At 44.1% G+C, this 24,656-nt stretch overlaps 1 protein-coding gene across 1 annotated transcript; it reads right to left on the reverse strand.

Annotated features, from left to right (window-relative positions):
• Nucleotides 1–219: 219 nt before the first annotated feature.
• Nucleotides 220–18,377, reverse strand: LOC121856805. The gene is made up of 6 exons (XM_042352523.1): nucleotides 17,889–18,377; nucleotides 14,654–14,770; nucleotides 8,455–8,614; nucleotides 5,902–6,001; nucleotides 1,904–2,150; nucleotides 220–1,645 (listed from the first exon to the last, which is right to left on the reverse strand). The coding sequence occupies exons 1-6, from the start codon at nucleotides 18,010–18,012 to the stop codon at nucleotides 1,383–1,385; spliced, it is 1,011 nt and encodes a 336-aa protein (XP_042208457.1). The 5' UTR covers nucleotides 18,013–18,377; the 3' UTR covers nucleotides 220–1,382.
• Nucleotides 18,378–24,656: the final 6,279 nt, after the last annotated feature.

Consider the following 24,656-nt stretch of genomic DNA (forward strand, 5'->3'; position numbering starts at 1 on the left):
CAGGAACCACATTGACCTACGGTACTGTACAAAGAAGAACATGTGATTGAACATCTAGTATAATGATTTTACGTATTATTTCAGGTAGTGATATGAGCCGACCAACACAAGTCGGCTGATTTCCACCAACATCAAGACCCGTCCCTGTGTTTGCTCGCCAAGACAAAGGTTGAGAGAACTTTCTTTATATGTTACTTAATGATGAAATAAAACGAGAGGTAGGGAGTCAGGGTTTTATTGTGGTGTTATACAGGTGTGAAGGACAAGAGAGAGAGAGAGAGAGAGAGAGAGAGAGAGAGAGAGAGAGAGAGAGAGAGAGAGGAATACAATGTAAAAATAATATAAACAAGTAAATTCACAGAAGTAAATAATTAACTAGAATCATAAACCATAAACAAAGAAGAATAAAAATAAGAAGAAGAAGAAGAAGAAGACCATACAGTAGGGAAGCAAGAGAGAAGGAGAGAATTACATAACACGGTAACTTATACTCTTAAGTATATAAGTATTCTAAGTAATCGTCACTTAAACTAATATAATTCAATGATACTAATGAGTTGTATCAGAGACTAACAGTTAGCTTGATGTGTGTGTGTGTGTGTGTGTGTGTGTGTGTAAGGAATAAATATTACACTGCATTTTTGAGCCTACAAACATCTCCTTTACACACACACACACACATATACCAACCTTAAACCTCTAACTTAAACCTTTTAAATGACCATAAAACTAAACCCACCCAAAAAATACCACAGATTAAATATACACACGTAATATAAATGAAATAAATTCTTAATATGAGAAACACTTATATAAGGTAACACTTTCTAATAACAATAATAATATAATGATAAAAGAAAATCACAAATATTATTTCTTTGGGGGGACGATGGTTTAATGGTTTAAGGTTCAACTGTTTTAGGATGTTGGTTTAGGGAGTAGTAGCAAGTGTTTGAGTTTAGGGATTTATTTGTATAATTTTCATGGAATTAAACCATCTTAAACCATCGTCCTCCAAAGGTTGTATAAAACATTCAATATATTGTATGTTAATTTGTCTTGGTTATTGTTGGCTTTTGTTGTTGTTATTGTTGTTGTTATTTTCTTCTTGTTCTTCATTTGTTTCTCTCTTCCTTTCCTGCTCTTCATCTCCATTTTCTCCTTCTTTCTCCATCCCCATTATCCCATTTTCTTTCTTTCTTCATTATCTCCCATTTATCATCCAACTTCCCTCCTTCTCTTCTTCACTCATTACCATCGTCTACTAGGTATTAGATGTGATGCAGTTCTCTGTACCTTCGTTTTGTATTTTCTTTCCTTCCTTCCTTCTTTCCTTCCTTCCTTCCTTCCTTCCTTCCTTCTCCACGACAAGAGGATGCCTCCTAGGTACTCAAGTATACCGTCAACTTTATAACAATACTTTCATTACTGACGTAGTTGCGCGTCTTGAGTGTCTCCTTAGTAAAACCTAACCCGACACACTCATAGTTATCACCAGAGTCAGGACGTCGCCAATGCCAGCCCGAACATAGCTGCTTCGGGTCCCACACACGGCTGGTTAGGTCTTCAGCCGGGAAGCCGTGGTCAAGTACGTTGATCCGGTGTTTGAGACGGAATGGCCAGTCCAGTGTGGCGTCGTAGTCACCTGTGGGAGAGATGTGGGTGGTGAGTGGTTGGGTGATGATGATGATGATGATGATGATGATGATGATGATGATGATGATGATGATGATGATGATGATGATGAGGAGGAGGAGGAGGAGGAGGAGGAGGAGGAGGGGAAGACAAAGACAAGGAGGTGGGGAGAGAAAGAGGAAGATAAGTTAAGTACAGTACTTCTCCCGTTGGACTTTTGTTTACACGTCAAGGTTAGGTTAGGTTAAGGGTAGACTCTCTCTCTTACCCTCAGTCAGGCCAACGTGGATGTAAACATTCTCCCCGCGCTGGTTGGGGTAGATCCTCATGTACATGCGGTAGCCGTCCTGGAACACGTAGAAACTCTCAGACCTGAGGGAGCGTCGCCACCCCCAGTTGTCCATCTTGTAGCCGATGTCTCCTACCCTCCAGTAGTACGTGAAGACCCTCCACCCGTCCTCCTGGTGCATCGTCGAGTTGTACCTGTAGATCTCCGTCAGGCGGGGGCTGTGATCCTGTAGTGGGAGAGTGGTGGTTAGGTTAGGTTAGGGTGTTCAATCATCAGGTGAAATAAATTGGGGTGTCTAATCCTCAGGTAATCCAAAATTTATCATAATTGTATTAATTATAACAGACAAAATATTATTCATAAATAACCAAACATATAATAATTTTTTTAAAGAGAAGAGTCTGAAATAATTTAAGGTAGAAGAAGTATACATGATAATACACCTCAACTAATTAAAGTATTTCATATAAGCGTCATTAATTAGTAAAGTTTTAGGATTAATTACCCCATAGGTTACTAATTACCCTAAGTCACCTTGTTATAGTGAAGAAAAAGACTAATTTACAACGTGTCTGACAGGAGTTGATTTTCCTTCATCGAACACAGTGGGAAAATCCGTCCTTTTGTGGAGATTAAGTTACACAAATGATTATATCCGGGTTACAATCTATAGAGAAATATTTAAAACTAAGAGAGAGAGAGAGAGAGAGAGAGAGAGAGAGAGACATCACCATTCGGCTCTGGACAATCCGATATCCCTCCAGCTGGTGAGCCATTTATGACGCTATCACTTTACCTGGGGAAGATCCTGAAGATATTTGATCAGAGTTTACGTGTATCTCTCTCTCTCTCTCTCTCTCTCTCTCTCTCTCTCTCTCTCTCTGAACTCAGCCCAAAAAAGAATCCCATTTTCCGCCTCAACTATGTCGTCGTCTATGATTGGTCGTTCAGGTTCACCTTCACGATCCCGGATGAGCCAATTAGAAAGCGTCATTTTCTCTCGTATTATGTTGTCTTGAAAGAACACTTGAACGAACTGTTAATCTTCAGTCTGGTGGAAAGACGCGCGTCTGTTGTGTGTGTGTGTGTGTGTGTGTGTGAACTCAGAGGCATCAACAACTAGGATGATTAAGTTTCTAGTGTCTTATTTATGTAAGGTATTTTCACAGGGAACAAGATACCATGGGAAAAAAACTCTATATTTACAAAACTTTCCACAATTTGGAAAACTAAACAAGGGGGTTAAATGCAATTTGTAAGGAGTATTTCTTGAGTATTTTCACAACGACCAGGACACGATGGAAAAGTACATTACTTCCCAAAGCTCCATCCCAACAAGTAAACACGAGATGAAATGACTTTTTTTGTGTACTCTGTCGTTTGTGTTGTGTACCCTGACGAAAAACAACATACGGAGGGAAAATAGTTTTTATTTGCTTTATCGTGAAGGAACTCAAAAGGAAAATACAAGATAAATAAGAAATAGTTTTGAGACGAAGGGGAAAGAAGAATGATGTGGGAAGGAGAGAAGAACAAAGGAAGGAGAGGGAAGAGGAAAATAATATGAGATGGAGAGAAGAAGAAGGAAAATATTTGAACAGAAACAAAATTATGTTAAGGCCACAAAATAGAAGTTAAGATGAATGTTAAGAAGAAGAAGAAGAAGTAATATTCATAAAGTGTTTGCTTACCTTTCCGTCTGGCCGAGCACAACAGTACACGGAAATAAAACACATTCTTATTCTTTCTGGCTGCTTGACCTAACAACAACACTCGTGGCGGCCACCATGACGTCTGAAGAACCGACCATCTTCATATGTTGCGGAAAATTATGTGGGAGGTTAAGGGTGAGACTCGAGTAAGAGGAGGAGGAATGTGTTTAAGGACCGGAATAACGAGATAAGTTGTTTGTTCTTGTTAGGCCAAGGTGTCAGCCACGTGGGCCTGGCGGCGATACGTTTACACTACCGGAACGACTCACACGAGATATTAACCACACAGTACCTCGTCAATGGAGATTCAAACCTTTAACAAATAGTCTAAGAACCCAGTGCGGGAGGTGACAATGAACGGTTAAGGAAGGAGAGAGGGAGGTTTTTTAATGCCAGATTCTCAGGTAATCGTAAGCTGATATTTCATTCTGTAAGTGGAGGCCTGAGAAGACACCCGAGCTGCTCATTTAAACTACAACACGAAAATTACTGCCAATTTAGGTATTGAAATTGCATTGAGACTCTACTGTAACTAGATACGTTCCTTATATCGCTAGTCAGGTGAGAGGAAGAGGCAGCGTCCCGACGATCACTAGGGAGAGAAAATCAGGAAATCCTAACCTTTGCTGACACTCTTCCCGCTCCTAGGAAATCTTATCTAACCTGAAATATTGGACAGATATTCTGAGTTTATGATTTCGTCTCTGCCTCTTGACTAGTCTTGTGTACGATACTTTAGTGTAATAACTTTGACTCTTGTATACGATATCTTGTGTGCGATAACTTACTGAAGCTTCATGTGTACGACAACTTGTGTAGAAGAACTTGGCCTCTTTACAACATAACTTAGCCTTGTGTGAAATAACAACCTTTTTAATATTATAACTTAGTTCATGGAGGAAGATAAATACCAAGATCATCGTACACCAACACAACACAACACCTCCCTTACGTAATCAGGGGTTAAATCATCTCTCAACTCACAAAAAATTTAATACTTTTTCGCGATACAAGCAAAAAAAAAAAAAAAGAAGGAAAAGGTTAAGTTTCATCCCAGAACGCGCGAAGGTCATATCGTATGACGTCATTCCTTAAATTCACTGCAGATGAGGGTTATCGATTTTCAGTCTGCGTCTGAGAGAAGGGTCTAGAGGCCGTACACTCTCATCTCTGTTATCGTTACAGTTGTTATAAATATTTACGTCTTGTGTTCCTGAATCTAATGCGAAGACAAATTGAATGTAGTTGATATAAGTATTGAGTTACTTCTATGCGTCTCCGTCTAACGCGTTATCATGAAACAGTCTCTCTCTCTCTCTCTCTCTCTCTCTCATACACGCTTATATCTACAAGCTATGGTCATGTGTTCAGCTAACTTATCCAGCTATCGCCTTGCGTATAGCTGGTTTCTTCCATGTATAGCTTCCTTCCCCAGCTAAGATCAGGCTCTATGTATGACCACGAGCCATGACTAAAAGTGGCCATAGCTTCTTTAGTCAGCTAAATGGCGTAAAATAAGATGTCTCTGTCACACGTCCCTACCATTGTTGTGAGAGAGAGAGAGAGAGAGAGAGAGAGACTATGCAGATGAGATCAGAATTGGGACACACACACACACACACACACACACACACACACACACACACACACACACACACACACACACGTGGTACAGTATTAGGAAAAGGAGGAGGAGAAGGAAGTAAAGGAGGAGATGAAGAAGAAACCGGTAAAGGAAGGAGAAGAAAAGAAGGAACGAAAGAAAGAGAAGAGGAAGAAGAAGAAGAAGGGAAAAGGGGAAAGAAACACACGTGAAAGAAAGAAGAGAAAATAAAAGAAGAAAAAAGGGGGAAGGAGATGGAAGAGAACGAACCATTACTGAAAGAAACAGTTCGATTATCTTCCTTTATGGAGATGGTGACTGGCCTGAGATATGTTGTATGAAGAGGCCAGGGGCTTGTTCATTATCTGCCTGTCTGTCTCCTTTCCGTCAATAACTCTCTATCAACACCACCTGTGACTCACCTCCCTCAACACCACCTGTGACTCACCTCCCTCAACACCACCTGTGACTCACCTCCCTCAACACCACCTGTGACTCACCTCCCTCAACACCACCTGTGACTCACCTCCCTCACCTCTCACCTCACCTGTGACTCACCTCCCTCAACACCACCTGTGACTCACCTCCCTCAACACCACCTGTGACTCACCTCCCTCAACACCACCTGTGACTCACCTCCCTCAACACCACCTGTGACTCACCTCGCCCTCCTCGTTATAGTCACCGTCTTCATAGTCAGCGGCCTCGGGTTCGTCCTCTGGGTGGTAGTCGTTAGAGGTCGCCCCGCCCACTGACCCGCCCCTGAGGATGGACCAAGCAGCAGGAGAAATAGATCTTTAATCTTTGAAAGTCAGTGATCTTAACCTAACCTAACCTAACCTGACCTGACCTGACCTGACCTGACCAACATCCAGGCAGCGTTAAGAAGTTTAATCAATCAAGTGACATAAGCTAGGGTGTCTAATCTTCATGTGATACAAAATCTGATAATATTGTACAGTAAAAAGATTAACTTATAAACTTCAGGATACATTGACAGCCAATTAAATAAGCTTAACGCGGAAATAGTTACCTGCGCATAAGAGTCCATAAGCTTACCTACACCTAAGAGCATAAGAGGATAACACGATATCGATATTTCCGGGTAAATTGGTGCAGTAATGAGGTGATGTTTATCGTTTGACCACCGGTGAAGAATCAAGTTCATTTTAACCGCAGTGGGAGCTTTCTGAAGGCTCTTACTGAAAAATACTGTGGCTTTTTGGTTTTGTTTCAGAATTCGTCATCTTGTTATATAATATTGTCAACTGTGTTTGGTGTAATGTTCCAGATCGCTTTGAGGAAGGGAACAAAGACTGTGAACACTGGACTAGTTCAGACTTTGATCCAGTGAAGGAATTCAGTCTTTTCGGCGCTGCAGGAGTTTACCTACAAACATATTAAGGAATAAATCACAATATTGCCACACGGATCAGGTAAGCTTTGGAAGACTTATCGTTAACAAGTTATTGACTGTGTGATGCTTCAGGCTGACGATATTCATTACAAAGGTGGACTTGTGATCAAAGTTTGTCTTTTCCAGGTTTCACATAGTCAAAGTCTTGAACCCACCCTGGAAGACGAGTTACCGGTAAATATCACTTTAAATGTATATGAGTGATGACATCTGGAGCCGCTCGTCACGGTTTTTGCTCTCGTTTCACCCTTTAATATTTTCATCTTTAAAAACCTTCGTTCACCGGCACAGTGAGACCAAGAGATAATGTATTATAAGAACAATTTCCACTTATGTCTACTTATGTTTAAAAGATTAACGATATATGATCTTTTAACTGCTACCATCTACGTAACCAGCAGCATATAATGTGAACTGAAGTATCTGAAGAAAAAACCCCAGTGTGTCAACGTTACACTGTTGGAGGCCCTCAACTTGACGCTTCAGCCTCAAGAATAATCCTCCACTGTTTATAGACGACATAAATTCCACAGAACAATATCTTTTTTTCCTTCACAGTTTTTGAAATTCTCGCCCAAAACACGAGCCAGTTACGAGAGGCACCAAAGGCTGCCTCGACTCATGATCAGGAGATAATTGACCTTATTAGCAGCCATGATCATTTACCCTGGCAGAAAACAGTGAATAAAGAGACAGCTAAAACACCATCAAAAATGTAATGTTTCTGGTGCCAAATTACGCCATTTAGTGACCTAAGTTACGACTCTGACACAAAACATGGCGCTTGTAATCTTCTTATATTCTGGGAACATCATTACGGACCGTTCTGTACAACCTCCTCTTTCCCAACCCGGTCTCAGTGCTGTACGAGAGTTGGGATGACTGTTCAGGACAGCTCACATGAAAGATGATGTGTGCTGGCGGACGTATGACTCACTTTTTTTAATCCATCTTATACGTAACTAACCTCAAGGAACCATCTCGTCTTATGCCAAGGTTATAAGATGCTAAAAAAGAGAACAAATCATCCTCCCCATCCCCTCTTCACTTCCCTCCTCCTTCATCTTCCTCCCCTTCATCTTCCTCCCCTTCATCTTCCTCCTCCTTCATCTTCTTGCCCTCCTCTTCCTCCCCTCCTCTTCCTCCCCTCCTCTTCCTACCCTCCCTTTCCTCTCCCCCCCATCATAGGTATCCCTTATAACGTTATTTCATATACCGTAGTCATGTTTACTACCTGTTCCTCACTCTCCTCCTCTCTCTCTCCCATCTCCCAATTTCCTCCTCTCCATTCTACCTCTATCTCTCTCCTCTACCTCTCTCACCTAATGACTCTGCTAGTTTGATGTAGCGTTTATTCCCTTGTTTATCTCTCTCTCTCTTCCTCTCTCTTTCTCTCTCTGCTTATTCTCTCTTTCCTTCTCTCTTCCCCTCTCAACTGAGGACCCTGGTAGCCCAGGGTAAATTGCCCTAATTGTCTCTCTCTCCCTCTTACCTCCCCTTCCTCTCTCCCTCTCACCTCTCCCTTCCTCTCTCCTTCTCACCTCTCCCTTCCTCTCACCTCTCCCTTTTCTCTCTCCCTCTCACCTAATATTCCTGTCAACTTGATCAAGTGGGTTTTGCTCCACTTGTCCCTCCGTCTTTCTCTAACTTCCCCCACCAAAATCTCCCCTACACTCCCCACCAACCATCTCTATCCCATCAAAACTTCCCTACTCTCCCCACCAAACTTCCCTACTCCCCACACCAACCCCCCATCCCCACCAACCCCACCCCACCCCCAACAACCCCCGTCTCTCACCTGATGACCCTAATAGCTTGCCGTAGTTTGCCGTGGTGTTTCTTGATCTGTTTGTCTTGGTTTCTCAGTTGATCCTCAATGTTCAGAACCATTGTCTTGAGAACATTGAACTGATCCACCACTTGTTTCTCCAGCGTTGTAAACCTCTCGTTCAGTTCACCTGCAGGAAGTGATGAACAGGTGAGAAAGTGATGAACAGGTGAGGAAACACAACATGATTGACTGAACACCCCCCCCCCACACGATATATATATACTTCCCAAGAGACGAAAATGAGAGAAAAAATATATATATTCTCCACGTGGCACCTGAGCTGTTGACACTCTGAGAGAAGATTTTTCACCTCATTAAAGGTTCAACCAGCGTGAGATATAACTATTTACTTAATGTTCCTCGTATAACACCGCTCTCTGTCACCCTTACACCACCAGCCTCGTATCACATGGAGAGTAGCCCTTCTAGTTACCTGATGATTAAACACTCTAATGCTATCTTGGGGTGTTGTGTTGTGTTGTGTTGTGTTGTGTTGTGTTGTGTTGTGTTGTGTTGTGTTGTGTTGTGTTGTGCTGTGTTGTGCTGTACTGTGTTGTGTTGTGTTGTGTTGTGCTGTGCTGTGTTGTGTTGTGTTGTGTTGTGTTGTGTTGTGTTGTGTTAGGTTAGGTGAGAGATAATTGATCATCAGGTGAGGTAAGCTAGGGTGTCTAATCTTCATGTGTTACCTTATATATGACATACTGCATTAATCAAGGGATGACAACTTCTGTTTACATAATGTATATGGCATACTTCGGCTTCATGTATTATTAATGAAAGATAAAGACGATTTCCGGTCAATACAATGCTATTCCACGTTCTATAAATATCTCATTGTTTCCATCAACGTCAATCTTCCTTCAACAATGATGACAGGTGGAAAAAACTAAACATCTAGAGCGCTCTTTCTGTTATCGTAAAATCTGATGTAAGAAAGGCGGGTTGAATATATCCTCCCTAGTTATGAATGGTGGGAGAGACACGTTTTTATTGGTTGTTTAACTCCTGACGTCATGGAGAGGGAGAACCAATGGTGGGAGAGTCACGTCTTAGTTGCTTGTTTAACTCCTGACGTCACGGAAAGAGAGAGCCAATGAGGAGACAGAACAGTATAATGGGGAGGGATATTGTGGGACAGTGTTGCCTGATTCGGACCTGCTATATTTAGGACCAGAATTTGCAATTTGCAAATGGAAACCGAACTACCACCCCTGGCAGTACGAGTCAAGCAGGTGACAGCCGGTCTCCTCGCCAAAATCTGTAGAGCAGACAAGCCCACAGTTGCCAAAATTCGAATCAGTGCCTCTCTCCACCTCGACCACAGAGTGCGAGGGGCCACCTGGTCGCACGAGGCAAGCGAGGTTATCCGACACCTGCAAGCAGAAACACTCGTCAAGAACAACCAAGACACACGAGACAATGGTTACGCTGTTCCTCCACCATGGAGCCCTCCACCAGCCACACTCAAAATTACCGACCTAGGCGATAGTAAAGCCAACCTCCAGAAGGAGGACCTCAAAAAAATAACTTTCGAAGCCACAGCCACCGAGACACCGGCTGATGCAGCATCATACTTCACAGACGGCTCGGTGGACCCAAAACATCATACATCCGGAGCGGCCTTCTACACCCAAGGTCAGACCCTCCAATGGAGACTCCAACGACTGCTCCACCCTACAAACAGAGCTGGTAGCAATCTCAAAGGCCCTACAACACGCTGCAACACAACACAACAAGTCCATCATAATTCACACGGACTCGAAATCGGCCATGCAGGCGCTGCAACACAGTCAACCAAGCGACAACGTCCACATCATTACCTCGATCCTCGAGCAGCTACAGGTATTCCAAAGCCAAAACCGTCCAGTCGTCTTACACTGGATTCCCAGTCATGTCGGGATCGGAGGAAACGACGTGGCAGACGAAGCAGCCAAGGCAGCTACACGTTCTAGTAGCGTACACATCCAAGTTCCAGCAAGTGTGCAACAGATCAAGAATCACCTCAGAAAGACTAGCAAGCTCCACATCAAAAAGAGCTTCCTTCACGCATTCAACGCTGGTTCCCAATCAGCCAAATGGTACCTGGCGGCCACAAAAGGGGAACCACCTTTCGCTGACAAGAAAACTCCAAGACAAACCCAAGTCAGCCTTCATCGACTACGACTAGGGTACAAGTGCTCCTGGCAGATGATCGGAAATGACGTCATGGAATGCACCTACTGTCAGGAGCCAGCAGCCAACCCACTTGAACACTATCTCCTCGACTGCGAGGTCACACAAAGCCTCCGAAACAGAACTCAAATCTCCCAAGAAACACACACAACACCAGCAGCCACTCTAACCCGAAAGGCCCATACAGACCACATTCACCACCTACTCCGGGTCATCACACGATACCCACCACCCAGATAGCTTAGAAAGCATCCTCTCCCAGCAAGTGCGGACCCCAGTTCGGGGGGCGCGCCACTCGGAAACTGACCACGTCCAAGAGTTGGGGTTGGTGGTAAGCGTCCACTGATCGGGGGTCCGCTCACACTTGCAACCTGCAGTATCCTTCCAATCTGCAGGTGGGACCACCTCCAATCCCAATCCGGTCTGGCTGCTCCTGGAGCTCCAGCCGGAACCACCAAACGGGCCGCCTATAGGCAAAGGCCCGTGTCGGACTATGGTCCGACAATCTCAACAACAACAACAACAACGTTGTATTGTGAAGACAAGCTAGACGTATGGCCATACACTATATAGCCCCACTACCAAACATACCATACGAATAACTCACCTCTTATTTTCTTACCACTAACGCCTTCACTCTTCTTCATCAACAACTCTATTCATACCAGTATTATTTTTCTCTTTATCTCCTCTTCTCATTCACTCTCCCTCTTTATCTTCCTACACGTTAGTTCTCCTCCATCACTCACCTCTCATCACCTCCCTCGCTGTACCCAATAATCTGTAACCATCATCGATCAATCACTTTAGTCACCACTGACAAGAATTAATTCTTTCCCCGTGTTATCGTACAGCAGTCACATCCATCCATCATTCTTTTGGGGTAATAAGTAAGAGCTTTTCCTTTCGTTTTTAACTTTAATAATTGTTCTCTCTCTCTCTCTCTCTCTCTCTCTCTACCTCTCTCTACCCCTAGTCTCCCCTATACCCCTGTATGTCCAGTCGTACATAATCTAATATACTATAGGAATAGCCATGTGTCTGTCTGTCTGTCTGTTCTGGCCAGCCGAAACGGCACAATCGTTTTTCATCAAACTTGGTGGAAAAATCGCAAAAAATTCGTAGAGTGGAACAAACCTGGTCCCATGTCGATGGTTTCTTTAGGGAGGCTTTAATTAAACATTTTATTTAAGCTGGAAAATGATGAAAGTCTACGGCCTTGGCGCACCCTCATTCGCTGTACGCTGTCAGCTGGACGGCAGTTACGCTCTGGCCAAGCACGAGCGTTCAAACTTTCACCGGGCATGAAGGTCCCGCGATCACTTGTATATTAATATACAAAGGGACTTCACCTCAAGGTCTTAAATGTTGTATGTGTTTTTCCTTCCTTTCCGTGTGCTGAATGTTGCAATGTTGTCCTCTAGCATTTGTATTGTATATTTATATAGGAACATAGAACATTCAGATTTATGTTGACTGAGAGGGACATTTCCTTGAGTCTTGAGTGTTGAATGTTGTTCGTCATACTGTGACAAGTTGCATTTAAAATTAGCCTATACGATTAATGTGAACGTTGAACGCTGTATGTGGATACTCATACCCGTGTTGACTATTATGAAGGATTATATGGAAAGATAAATTATTTTTTCCCTAATATTCATTGTTTTTTTTGGTCTTTGTAGTTCCCTTACGTCTGCAAAGTCCTAGACACGTCAGCGAGGCATTGTGAGATAGTGCGCGTCGCCCTGTTTGTGTCTTCTACTTTTTTGTGACCTGAGAACTCTTACACGATGGGAAGGATCGTCTTGAAACTTACCAGAGGACAATACATGCCTTCCCTTCAGCTTATTATATCTTACTGGCGAGCTTAAGCCTGAGGGCGTTAGGGGATATAACGCAGCTTCGACTTTTAATGCAGTGACTGGTTTTTTTCTTCGCCATTGTTTAGAATTAATGAAGTGTTGACCAGTTGTGGATCCCGGATGAGAATTTAATGTCGATCGTCCTTGTGGTTTTATTTTAATGTCTGCTTCTTCTATACCCCGCCCATGCTCGCTGATACTCATCCCACACATGCAGATACCCTGCCCAATCATGCAGATACCCTGCCCAGTGCCCACTCATGTTAATACCCCGCCCACTCATGTTAATACCCCGCCCACTCATGCTGCTCTTCGCATTCATGAAAGGAGTAACACTTAAGCTTATTCTAATATAAACTTAATAACACACACACACACACACACACACGTACGTACACCCTCACACACACACACACACACACACACACGTACACACACACACACACACACACACGTACACACACCACACACACACACACACACACGTACGTACACCCTCACACACACACACACACACACACAAGACTCCGGCATATAGACTCCCAACAATCAGAATTCCTGTTACTAATATTGGAAACAAAGACACAACTCGTCCCTCAACGTAAAAAAGAAGAGTCCCTCATAAACCAACTTTTTCCTATTTCTTCCCCATCCAATCGTGCCAAGAACTACCTCCCCATAAAATAGATCACAGCTTTGAATAGGGAAAAAAACCTCACACAACATTTTATCTCAGTCCAATCAGGTTGGAGTTGGGTCGAGGCGGAGGTGAATGCTGGCAAAGTATTGAATTTGAGAGTTGTAACATCAATAAGTATTCTTTCAGTGGTGTGTGGCGCCTCTTTCAGGATAAGATTTTGTAATTATTTGAAGTCGGTTGAATTTGACGTGTGTACTTTCGTATTCGAGGTTATTATAAATTAACAGAATGGTAAATAGAATGGTAAATATATGCAGGTATTATGTGTAAAAATATGTGCTTAGTGGAGATAGTCTATTAGCCCCTTGTGTACTGAATCCCGTGTGAGCTAAATAAAAGTTGCGCCTGTGTACTGAAGGAACATGAGACACCTACACCAAGGTTCGGTTCGGTTAGGTTAGGTTGTAACCTGTGTGTTGTTTTTCGATTACTCTGCCTGACCCATGACCCGTGAGACGAGGACTGTTCGTATGTTGACCTGATTTATTACGAGGAGATTCTGATGTCATGAATCTTTTGAAAATTGACACCGGTTTAATTAGATTTTCACCTCCTACTGTGCAACTCCAGTCTCTCTTTGTCTGTCTGTCTGTCTCTTCTCTCTCTCTCTCTCTCTCTCTCTCTAGCTCTCTTTTCCCTTTCTCTATCTGTTTGTGGGAGGGAAGTGCGGGTGGGTGGTGGTGAGGGATGGAGAGGCAGAGAATAAAATAGTGACCCTTTTAAACTTTTGCCAATCAACTCATCAACTTGGTCAGAAAATTGGTTCTTGGAGTCGACTGTAATATATGACTGCCTCGCTGACCGGTGTTAACTGTAGGTCTGGGATAGACATACTGGTGTTAACTGTAAGTCCTGTTTATATCAACCAGTCAATAGAAACTTGGTCTTAGTGACTGGTCAAATGGGCTTCAGTCCTAAATCCCAGTCTAATAAGCTTTACATCCAATGGGCCCCAATCCTTATGGTTAGATTACGTTGGGATCTATTAACACCAGGGCCCATTAGCCATGAAACTCTTAAGCAGGACGAACAAGAGATAATATCGTAAAAAGAATAAGAAACAAGTTGTCTTTCTGTTCAGTCATAATATATCCTCTGGTGAAAAGACCTGAGTCTCATTAGTGGTGAGAATGTGACTTATAGATACAATAATTTATTTTAATGTCTCCCATAACTCATTCTTAATTATCTTATGTAAAAACATTCCTTAGAAACTTCCTTATTATCGTTTCGTCTTAAACATCATTCATCATCACCTGCCTTGTGTTAGTTATTGTTAAATTCCTTCATTTCCTCTACATGATGTTTTCGTCTTTCAGCTGATCATCGTTTGAGTAGGGCAGATAGTGTTATTTATACGTGGTCTATACACTCACCATAATAACCCTTAAGCCCTGTTATGTAAAGGTCACATTAAGTGTTTGTTACTCACGTGGGTTACAGACTCCCTGAAGAACCCTGTTGGCGGTACTCTGGGCGGTAGATATTAGGTCTCGGGTTGATATCCTGCAGTAGGAGAGGGACTGTACTTCAGAGCCGGAGTTTTGTACTGTTGAAGGAAGAAGAGTGTTAGTTAGTAGCCGAGAGAGAGGGATGGAAGGACAGGGAGAAGGGTAGGAGAGGGAGAAGGGGAGGAGAGGGAGAGGAAGGAGGGAGAGATGGAGGGGGAGAAGGAGAGGAAGGAGGGAGAGATGGAGGGGGAGAAGGAGAGGAAGGAGGGAGATGGAGGGGGAGAAGGATGGAGGGGGAGAAGGAGAGGAAGGAGGGAGAGATGGAGGGGAGAAGGAGAGGAGGGAGAGATGGAGGGGGAGAAGGAGAGAGATGGAGGGGGAGAGGAGAGGATGGAGGGGAGGAAGGAGAAGGAGAGGAAGGAGAGATGGAGGGGAGAAGGAGAGAAGGAGGGAGAGATGAAGGGGAGAAGGAGAGGAAGGAGGGAGAGATGGAGGGGGAGAAGGAGAGGAGGGAGAGATGGAGGGGAGAAGGAGAGGAGAGATGGAGGGGAGAAGGAGAGGAAGGAGGGAGAGATGGAGGGGAGAAGGAGAGGAAGGAGGGGAGAGATGGAGGGGAGATGGAGGAGAGGAGAGGAGGGAGGAGGGGAGAAGGAGAGGAAGGAGGGAGAGATGGAGGGGAGAAGAGAGGAGGGAAGGAAGGGAGAGGAAGGAGGGGAGTGGAGGGGGAGAAGGAGAGGAAGGAGGGAGAGATGGAGGGGGAGAAGAGAGGAAGGAGGGAGAGATGGAGGGGGAGAAGGAGAGGAAGGAGGGAGTGGAAGAGAGAAAGGAGGGGAGGGAAGGAGAGGAAGGAGGGGAGTGGAAGGAGAAGGAGAGGAAGGAGGGAGATGGAGGGAAGAGGAAGGAGGGAGAGATGGAGGGGGAAGGAGAGGAAGGAGGGAGAGATGGAGGGGAGAAGGAGAGGAAGGAGGGAGAGATGGAGGGAGGAGGAAGGATGGAGAGATGGAGGGGAGAAGGAAAAGAAGGAGGGGAGAGGAAGGAGAAGGGGGGAGTGGGATATGAAAGAGAGAAAGAATGCAAAGGAAAGAGAGGGAAAGGGAGGGAGCGAAAGAAGGGGTATAAGGAAGAACGAAGACATCCTCCTGCCCTCCCCTTCCTCCCTCCTTCCCTCTCCTTCCTCCTTCCTTAACTTTTATCCCTCTCATCCCTCCCAATCACCCTCCCTACCCTCTCCCTCCTATACATTCCTCCCTCCCTTCTCTCCCCTCCCTCTCACCATTCCCCAGGGACCACCACTTAGCACGCCCCTGGAACCAAAGTGGAAAAAAACAATGGCCAATGAAGATCTTATCTGGAGTCCCCCCCCCCCTACACACACACACACACCTCGTTGAGACATAAAGCCAGGTGTGATCAGGCAACTTCCTCAAAGGGTTAAATGGTAATGAGGTAAGGTGGAGGTAAACATGGCTGCTACGTTAACGCTTGGGGTGACACTTCCTGGGTGAGACAGAGAGTTTACACCCTTTGAACAGGTAAGTGCCTCAAGGGTTAAGACATAGGTGTTATTCAGACTTCTTCCCTGGAAAGGATTCATTAAAATTTCTCTCATATCTTGTCAAGTGTATACCTAGTGAGTAATTTAAGCCAGAGAAAGCCTAAGAGGTGTTCACTTTAAGACCCTACTGCCACTTAGAAGCTTCAGAACTTAACTATAATAAAAAAAGCCAAAATAATATTCAGTAATATTACAAAATAAAAATAAGTTGTTTTCTTTGATAATATTTTCAATTTAGGATTAAAATTGAGAATGTTTACGATCGACGCCAAATTCTTTCAGCGTGTAGAGGAAAATAGTGTCCCGATGCTGCTGAAGAGTTTGGTAATGAATATTACTCATAAATAAAGTAATAAAAATGCTAATAACTGGCTGGATTTAAACTAAAGTAGACAAATATGTTTAAAATTAGCATGGGAATTACGCTAAAATTATGCGTTAAATAAATTCACTTGGCAGCAGTTAGGAGATCAAATTAATGGATATATTCTTTTACAAACACACACACACACACACAATTACCAAAAATGCTAATGAATGAGCTATTTAAAGGTTTGAATATGTTAGAGTGAAGTTTATCCAGTAAGGTTAATGTACCACGAAATTACATGTGTGGGAGCTGTGTGTGTGTATGTGTGTGTGTGTGTGTATGTGTGTGTGTGTGTATGTGTGTGTGTATGTGTGTGTATGTGTGTGTGTGTGTGCGTGTGTGTGTGTGTGTGTGTTAATTAAAGGTCTATATATATGTATGTGTGTACGTATATCGTGTGTGCGTTTTAGAAGTGAGGGCGTGTGTAAGTGAAGTGATCTAGTGAGGGGAGAGAGTGAGGGGGAATCTCTGTGAAGTTGTTACCTGGTGTGTGGGTATAATTATAGCCTGTTGGTCTTGGCAGATGGTCATGCAGTCAATGGTCTTCTTTCTGTGTACAGTAGTTGGTTCTCTCTCTGGGAAATGACATACTAATGAGGCACTTGCTTATTTTTTGCCAGATGTAGTAGAAGATGATGAGGAAGGGGAAGGGAAGGAGGAGAGAGAAGGTGAGGAGGAAGGAGAAGAAGAAGAAAGTGAGGAAGCAAAAGAGGAGGAAGGAGAAGAAGAGGAGGAGGAGGAGGAGGAGGGGGAGGAGCTGTCCTCTCACCTAAAAAGGGCAAGTTACAGAGAAGTAAACTTACTCTTTAGTGACCATATTCTCTCTTTTACTCTCTCTCTTTCTCTTACACTAACTCACTAGCGCACACACCAACACCCACATATGCATCACGTAGTGCATATACACATGATCTTCAGCTCTCATGGGTGAGGCCGTACTCGGCGCTTCTCCACAAAGGCAGTCGTGGTCTTTCAGATCATGGAGACAGCTGACAGCCCCGTCTGTCACCGCCCCCTCTCCCCCACCTTCTCCTCCCCACCAGGGTTCATCAACATGCTTCCACCAACAACACAGAGCAAAGATCGACCATCAACCCACAACTGATAAACACAAGTGACAATTTTAACTCATACAGCATATCTACTTTGTTATGACTCAGAAACTTGCACATACTAACAAACATCAAAGTGAAGGAGGATGTTACTAAGCCCCTTGATAACTCGGTTAATCTCTGTTCCGTCAGACATTGTATTCAAAAGGTTTATGACGACTTATCAGGAAGTGACTTACCTAGTTGGTTGAACATGGATTCGAGACTGTCTGCAGCGCTGTGCTGGGCTGTGCAGTAGACCACAGCACACACAGCGGCCACGAACACACGCAGGTAGAGGCGCTCACCCCACATCCTCACCATGATGGACACTAGTGAGTCTCAGGAGCCGAAGGACACGAGCGACACCACGACCCGAGAGAGTATGCAAAGCACTGTCTCAACTCAACTATTTAACCCAAAGTTTCATCTATCAGTTTTATTTCAAGTCTTGTCTCTTTCACCAGGTTGAAGTTCAACTTTTCTCACTGTCTGTTCAATTAGAGAATCTTCTTAGTGTACATTAGACCGAGCAAAGTTCTGTCTCTCTTGGGTGAGGAGAAGTACTGAGTGGCACTGCTTGTGACTTGAGTCTTGAGAGGAGGGAGGAATACTACGATGCCAGAGAGCGCGACCCACTGACGAAGGAGATGCCAGTGACGCGCGTATCTTACAAGTGATGACGCCCTGGGTGTCCTCACCCCGACCTGGCACCGTGGCACGCCTCAGTGGCGCCACCCACGCCCAGGTGCCTCTCTCCGACCACCAATGGTGCCCCACAACTAGCGGCCCAAGGTTGATGCCCCACGACTGGTGACCCACGACTAGCGGCCCAAGGTTGATGACCCACGACTAGCGGCCCAAGGTTGATGACCCACGACTGGTGACCCACGACTGGTGACCCTCTGTGTTTACAAGTTATCAAACCTGACTCCATCACAACTTGCGATAATGTTTACACCAACTGCAGGAACTTGTTATCACGCTACGATCATACACAGGAACTACACAAAAATGTTAAATCTCTATTGAATCTTAACTCAACATTTCATCAGTACTATGAATGGTCTCATCTAATGGTTGTTGACATAAACTAACGTCATAATTATTTTTAAAGTTAATATCGGTTTTTCTGGTCCTAATACGACTTGACCTTAATCCTAATAACATACGGTAGTTACATTAGGTTCACTTAGGTTAGGTTTGGACCGTAATAGGACTGGGGTCTAATTGGACTGGGGTCTAATAGGACTGGGGTCTAATAGGACTGGGGTCTATTAGGCCTGGGGCCAATTTGATTAGTTGGTTAGTTCTCTCCGGGGAGTGATGGACAGCGAGCCACTCCACCCCTCCTCCTCAGCCCACTCCACCCCTCCCCCTACTCGTCCACCCCTTCCTCGTGGTGTGTGTCAAAGGGAGTGATGATATAAAAACAAATAGCGTTCCAGGAAATGTTGTTGTGCTGAGAGTGGCGCCCCTCTCTCTCTCTCTCTCTCTCTCTCTCTCTCTCTCTCTCTCTGTCTGTCCTGTCTCTCTCTCTGTCTCTCTGTCTTTCTCTCTCAACATATCTAGTTCCAACACGTTATTTAATTACACCCCACATTTAAAATTACTTATGTACCTGTAATTAAGATTTGTTATACAGGCAAACCCGTGTCACTCAGCAGGTAAAGGGTATATATATATATATATATATATATATATATATATATATATATATATATATATATATATATATATATATATATATATATATATATATATATATATATATATATATATATATATATATATAAATGATGGGAATTCGCAATTTAATAAATTTTCCTTCACGTGGCTGTGTGCAACTAAGCTTGCTTCAGGGTACATGAGCTTAGTTCAGGGGAGATGAACTTATGTCAGGGAGCAGGAGTTGTGGTTCTCGTTGTCACGTGCGACTACTACTACTACTACTACTACTACTACTACTACTACTACTACTACTAACCTTACCTCAGCTGAGTCCTTGCCACTAGTTACTCTTTCATTAATCTTTAACACAATATTTTCCAACCAATGTGATAACCATCATACAATCCGGGTCAGGTAGTGGAGTTAAACAGCACCACACCTCATATTTCCGAGTCATAATGAACACTTACGGGTCATAAAAGTACAGTAAAGGTAAATTTACAGAAGTTATTTATTGTATCTTCATGTAGGTTTGATATGAATGTTAGTATTAATGTTATCGTGAAGCTTTCCAAGTATCTACATGAAAATTCACTGTCATCTAGACAAACAAACAAACAAAGAAGCAAACAAACAAACAAAGAAGCAAACAAACAAACAAACAAACAAAGAAGCAAACCATCAAACAAACAAACAAACACATCTAGTTATATAAAGTATGTTGTAAGGTTTACTAATATTTATAATAATCAATAAAAGTTTTTATTTAGTGTGAAGGAGTTTTTTGACCTGGACTCAGTAAAGTTTCTTGATAGATTAAAACATCAACAACGAGATATAAAATATTCACAGGTATTTAAGATTAATTAATATTTATATAAGAACACATTATTAAAAGGTGTTCACAATATCATCTCCATTAACCGTCTGTCTGTCTGTCTGTCTGTGAGCAAATAGTTTCGGTTGAAGTTCGTCCCATTGAGGCCTTTAGAGTTAAGCCTGACACGTACCGGTACTGGACAAGTATTGCTTTTATACTGGAGTAAACCCGTTAACACTAGGGGTGAACTGTGCCTCTGTGGGTAATGTTGTTAACGGGTGTCATGGTGGCGTCGTCCCAGGGGCAGCAGCGGCAAGAGCCAGGTGATAAACGTCATCAGATTTATTCCCTAACTCACTTTCCAGGACACAGACTGACATACACACGAACTAAACACAAACTCGTACGGTATACATGATCTAAAATACACCCATATACATAACAAAATAATACACATACATGTATATTATGATTCATAAACAAAGGAGCATACTCGATTTGACACACACACACAGACACACACACAGACACAGACACAGACACAGACACACACACTGACCGGTGGTAGTAGTGGTGTATTAGTGGTAATGGTGGTGGTAATGGTGGTGGTGGTGGTGGTGGTGGTGGTGGTGGTGGTGGTGGTGGTGGTGGTGGTAGGTGGTGGTGGTAGGGTTGGTTATGGTGGTGTTGGTGGTAGTAGGCGTGGTGGTGGTGGTGGTTGTGGTGGTGGTGGTATGGTGGTAGTGGTTGGTGGTGGCGTGGTGGTGATGGTGGTAGTATGGTGGTGGTGGTAGTAGTGGTGGTGGTGGTAGTAGTGGTGGTGGTGTTGGTGGTAGTAGTGGTGTTGGTGGTAGTGGTGGTGATGGGAAAGGTTCATTGACACTCGTTAACGGAGAGGAGGTCAAGTAAAAACCTTCTTTTGTACGGGTATGTGAGAGAGGCAACTGATCTACCGTGTGTGTGTGAGGGTATTGCGTGCTCAGGTCGTCTCAGAACGAAATGGCGGGTTTGTTTGTGTCACAATAAGGCGTCAGGTCGGTGTTGACGCGCCAGCAGACACCCGGAAGGTCGACGGCTCGCCAAAGTCAACAGGAGAGAGTCAAGCAGCGGCAGTGACAAAAGCCCCCCCCCCCCGCGTCACCAGCCCTACACTACTGGCGCAGGTACTTCACTCCAGCCTCCCTCTAATGTGACACTGGCAGCCCAGATCACTGTAGGCTTATCAACATCCTCCCTCCCTGGCCTGATAGTGGCACCCTTGATTCTCCTGGGTATGACCACGGCCCTCCAGTAAGCGTGGCCATCATGGCACTGGCACCCCCTGAATCTACCGAGAACTGGAAACAGCTCCCCCTTCCGTTAGCCCTGACAACAACCCCCGGGGTGTCACTGGCACCAATAAGAGGCTCTGGAGAAACAAGATCACCTCTATATTTACTTCTGGTAATTAGCCAAACATGTTGTTTGTGAGACGCGGGGGTAACGACACACTCAACCCATAATATATATATATATATATATATATATATATATATATATATATATATATATATATATATATATATATATATATATATATATATATATATATATATATATATATATATATATATATATATATGCTCATACGAACCAAAGAAATGGTACACACAGTCACATACATGTAAAGCAGACAGACAGACAGACAGACAGACAGAATACTCTGTCTTCTCTCGTAACTTTGAACAATAGATTTAAAACACCGACCTTATAAAAGTTGTTGATCACAATTAGTGGTTTACAAAATTATTAAATTAAGTTACAAACGAGTTTTTCTTTAAAAGTTACTTGTACGTGATGGAGAGACTCGTTAAACATAGCTGGAGCTTCATACGAGTCCCACTGAAGGATATATTTGGAAACATTTACCATGATGACTGCAACACTTGTCTTATTTCTCTGCAGTTTGTATTGTTTTACAAAATGGGTTTGTTAGAGAGGGACGCTTGTTAAGTGGTTATGGTAAGTTCTTAAGATGAGTCAACTTTATATTTTTTCAAGTAATATTAAAATTTTTGTAGGAAACTGTGTGTGTGTGTGTGTGTGTGTGTGTGTGTGTGTGTGTGTGTGTGTCCCATTTCCTCTGATGGATGGCATCATAATACCGTAGACTTACCAAGGAAGCCGCGGGAAAGGAAGAAGAAAAGGAAGAGGAAGAGGAGGAGGAGGAGGAGGAGATGTGAAAATTGCTTCTGTCAAATAGTGATGATAAATTACTGTCCCCCACTCCAGGTCACCAACTCTTAATGCCATCTCCTTAGCTAATTAATTTCTCCCTTTTTCTCGTGTACTCATTTTTGCTGTTAATCCTCCCGTTATCATTAATTATTACCAAATGTTTCCTGTCCTCAGTTCATGATTCAAACTGTGGGGAGAATTGTTGTGTATTACTGTGGTCTGTAGAGAGTCATTTGAGGTGAAGAGAAGAGGGGGAGATACCGTGGTCAAATTCATCCTTTCTTACCCTCTCCCCACCACTGTTACCCTCCCCACCACTCTTACCCTCCCCCACCACTCTTACCCTCCCCACCACTGCTACCCTCCCCACCACTCTTACCTCCCCCACCACTCTACCCTCCCCCACCACTCTTACTCCCACACCACTCTTCCACTCCCCACCACTCTTACCTCCCCCACCACTTTTACCCTCCCCCACCACTCTTACCCTCCCCCACCACTCTTACCCTCCCCACCACTGCTACCTCCCCCACCACTGTTACCCTCCCCCCACCACTGTTACCCTCCCCCACCACTGTTACCTCCCCACCACTCTACCCCCACCACCCCCTCCCCACCACTCTACCCTCCCACACCACTCTTACCCTCCCACACCACTCTTACACTCCCCACCACTGTTATCCTCCCCACCACTGTTACCTCCCCCACCACTGTTACACTCCCCACCACTCTACCTCCCCCACCCACTCTTACCCTCCCACACCACTCTTACCTCCCACCACTCTACCCTCCCCCACCACTCACCCTCCCCACCACTCTTACCCTCCCCCCACCACTGCTACACTCCCCACCACTGTTACACTCCCCCACCACTGTTACACTCCCCCACCACTCTTTACCCTCCCGCACCACTCTTACCCTCCTGCACCACTCTTACCCTCCCCCACCACTCTTACCCTCCCCCACCACTCTTACCCTCCCACCACTCTTACCTCCTGCACCACTCTTACCCTCCCCACCACTCTACCTCCCCACCACTCTTACCTCCCCCACCACTCTTACCCTCCCCACCACTCTTACCCTCCCCACCACTCTTACCCTCCCCACCACTTTACCTCCCCACCACTCTTCCCCCCCACCACTGTTACTCTCCCCCACCACTCTTACTCTACCCCACCACTGTTACTCTCCCCACCTACCCTATCACCCCTCGCCTAACGTGTCTTTGTCATAGGGCTCCACACCTGTCCACCTGTATATAAGATGTGGACAGATGGGATGAGCGAGACCTGCCCAGGAGACGAAGGAGAGAGGGTGAAGCTGTTCCCTCCACCACCGGCAGTGCCATCGTTGTCAACACCACCACCAGGGTTACTCTCCCCACCTACCCTATCACCCCTCGCCTAACGTGTCTTTGTCATAGGGCTCCACACCTGTCCACCTGTATATAAGATGTGGACAGATGGGATGAGCGAGACCTGCCCAGGAGACGAAGGAGAGAGGGTGAAGCTGTTCCCTCCACCACCGGCAGTGCCATCGTTGTCAACACCACCACCAGGGCTCTCAGGCTCAGCGATATATCTCAGGTAATAACTTGTGACTTAACAAACTCCGGTCATCCTCGTCAGCTGACTAACTCACGTCACCTACAGCACATATCAACACCAACGCCACGTCAGTACACGTGATATAAGTAAACATTGTCAGCTATGACGTAATACACAAGACTTAACAGAATAATAGACATAATCCACTTGTTTCTCGCTTCAAGTAATCCACTATGCCATTTGCTACGACTATAACAGTTAAGGCTGTTGGGACAATATATTGTCTCCTTCACTATTATAGAAACACGTCTACCAAAACGTCTCCTCACCAACCAGAACATTTGGCGGCCAGGTTCTCCATAATATATATTTTCCTCCTGAAAAAAAAAATTACCCCAAATGATCCACTTTATAACACAATGTGGCTATAAAGGATAATTGAATTAATTAATACAATTATTAGTATTATAATATTGTAAATGAACAACATGTATATTCAACAGTCTAAATGTAAAGAACAATTACACCAATTACACAACTCTGCCCCAGCAACACACAGCCGAACCGTTATCACAGAAACATTAGCTTTGATTATGTCCAAACAGAACCAACGTCACTTTATTCAGAGGCAGACTGTGTTGTCAGAACTGTACTGCTCTTAGTAACTGGACGTGACTGTAGTAATTTCTCTAATATTCCAGTCTACAGTTCAC

The sequence above is a fragment of the Homarus americanus genome, unplaced genomic scaffold, assembly GCF_018991925.1.
Source record: "Homarus americanus isolate GMGI-L3 unplaced genomic scaffold, GMGI_Hamer_2.0 scaffold43075, whole genome shotgun sequence".
NCBI lineage: Eukaryota > Metazoa > Arthropoda > Malacostraca > Decapoda > Nephropidae > Homarus > Homarus americanus.

Coding starts and splice junctions, on each gene's coding strand:
- LOC121856805 (XM_042352523.1), bottom strand. CDS start 18,012: ATGGTGAGGATGTGGGGTGAGCGCCTCTACCTGCGTGTGTTCGTGGCC. Junction 2,151..5,901: donor ACTATAACGAGGAGGGCGAG/GTGAGTCACAGG, acceptor CTCCCACTACAG/GATCACAGCCCCCGCCTGAC. Junction 1,646..1,903: donor CCACGTTGGCCTGACTGAGG/GTAAGAGAGAGA, acceptor TCTCTCCCACAG/GTGACTACGACGCCACACTG.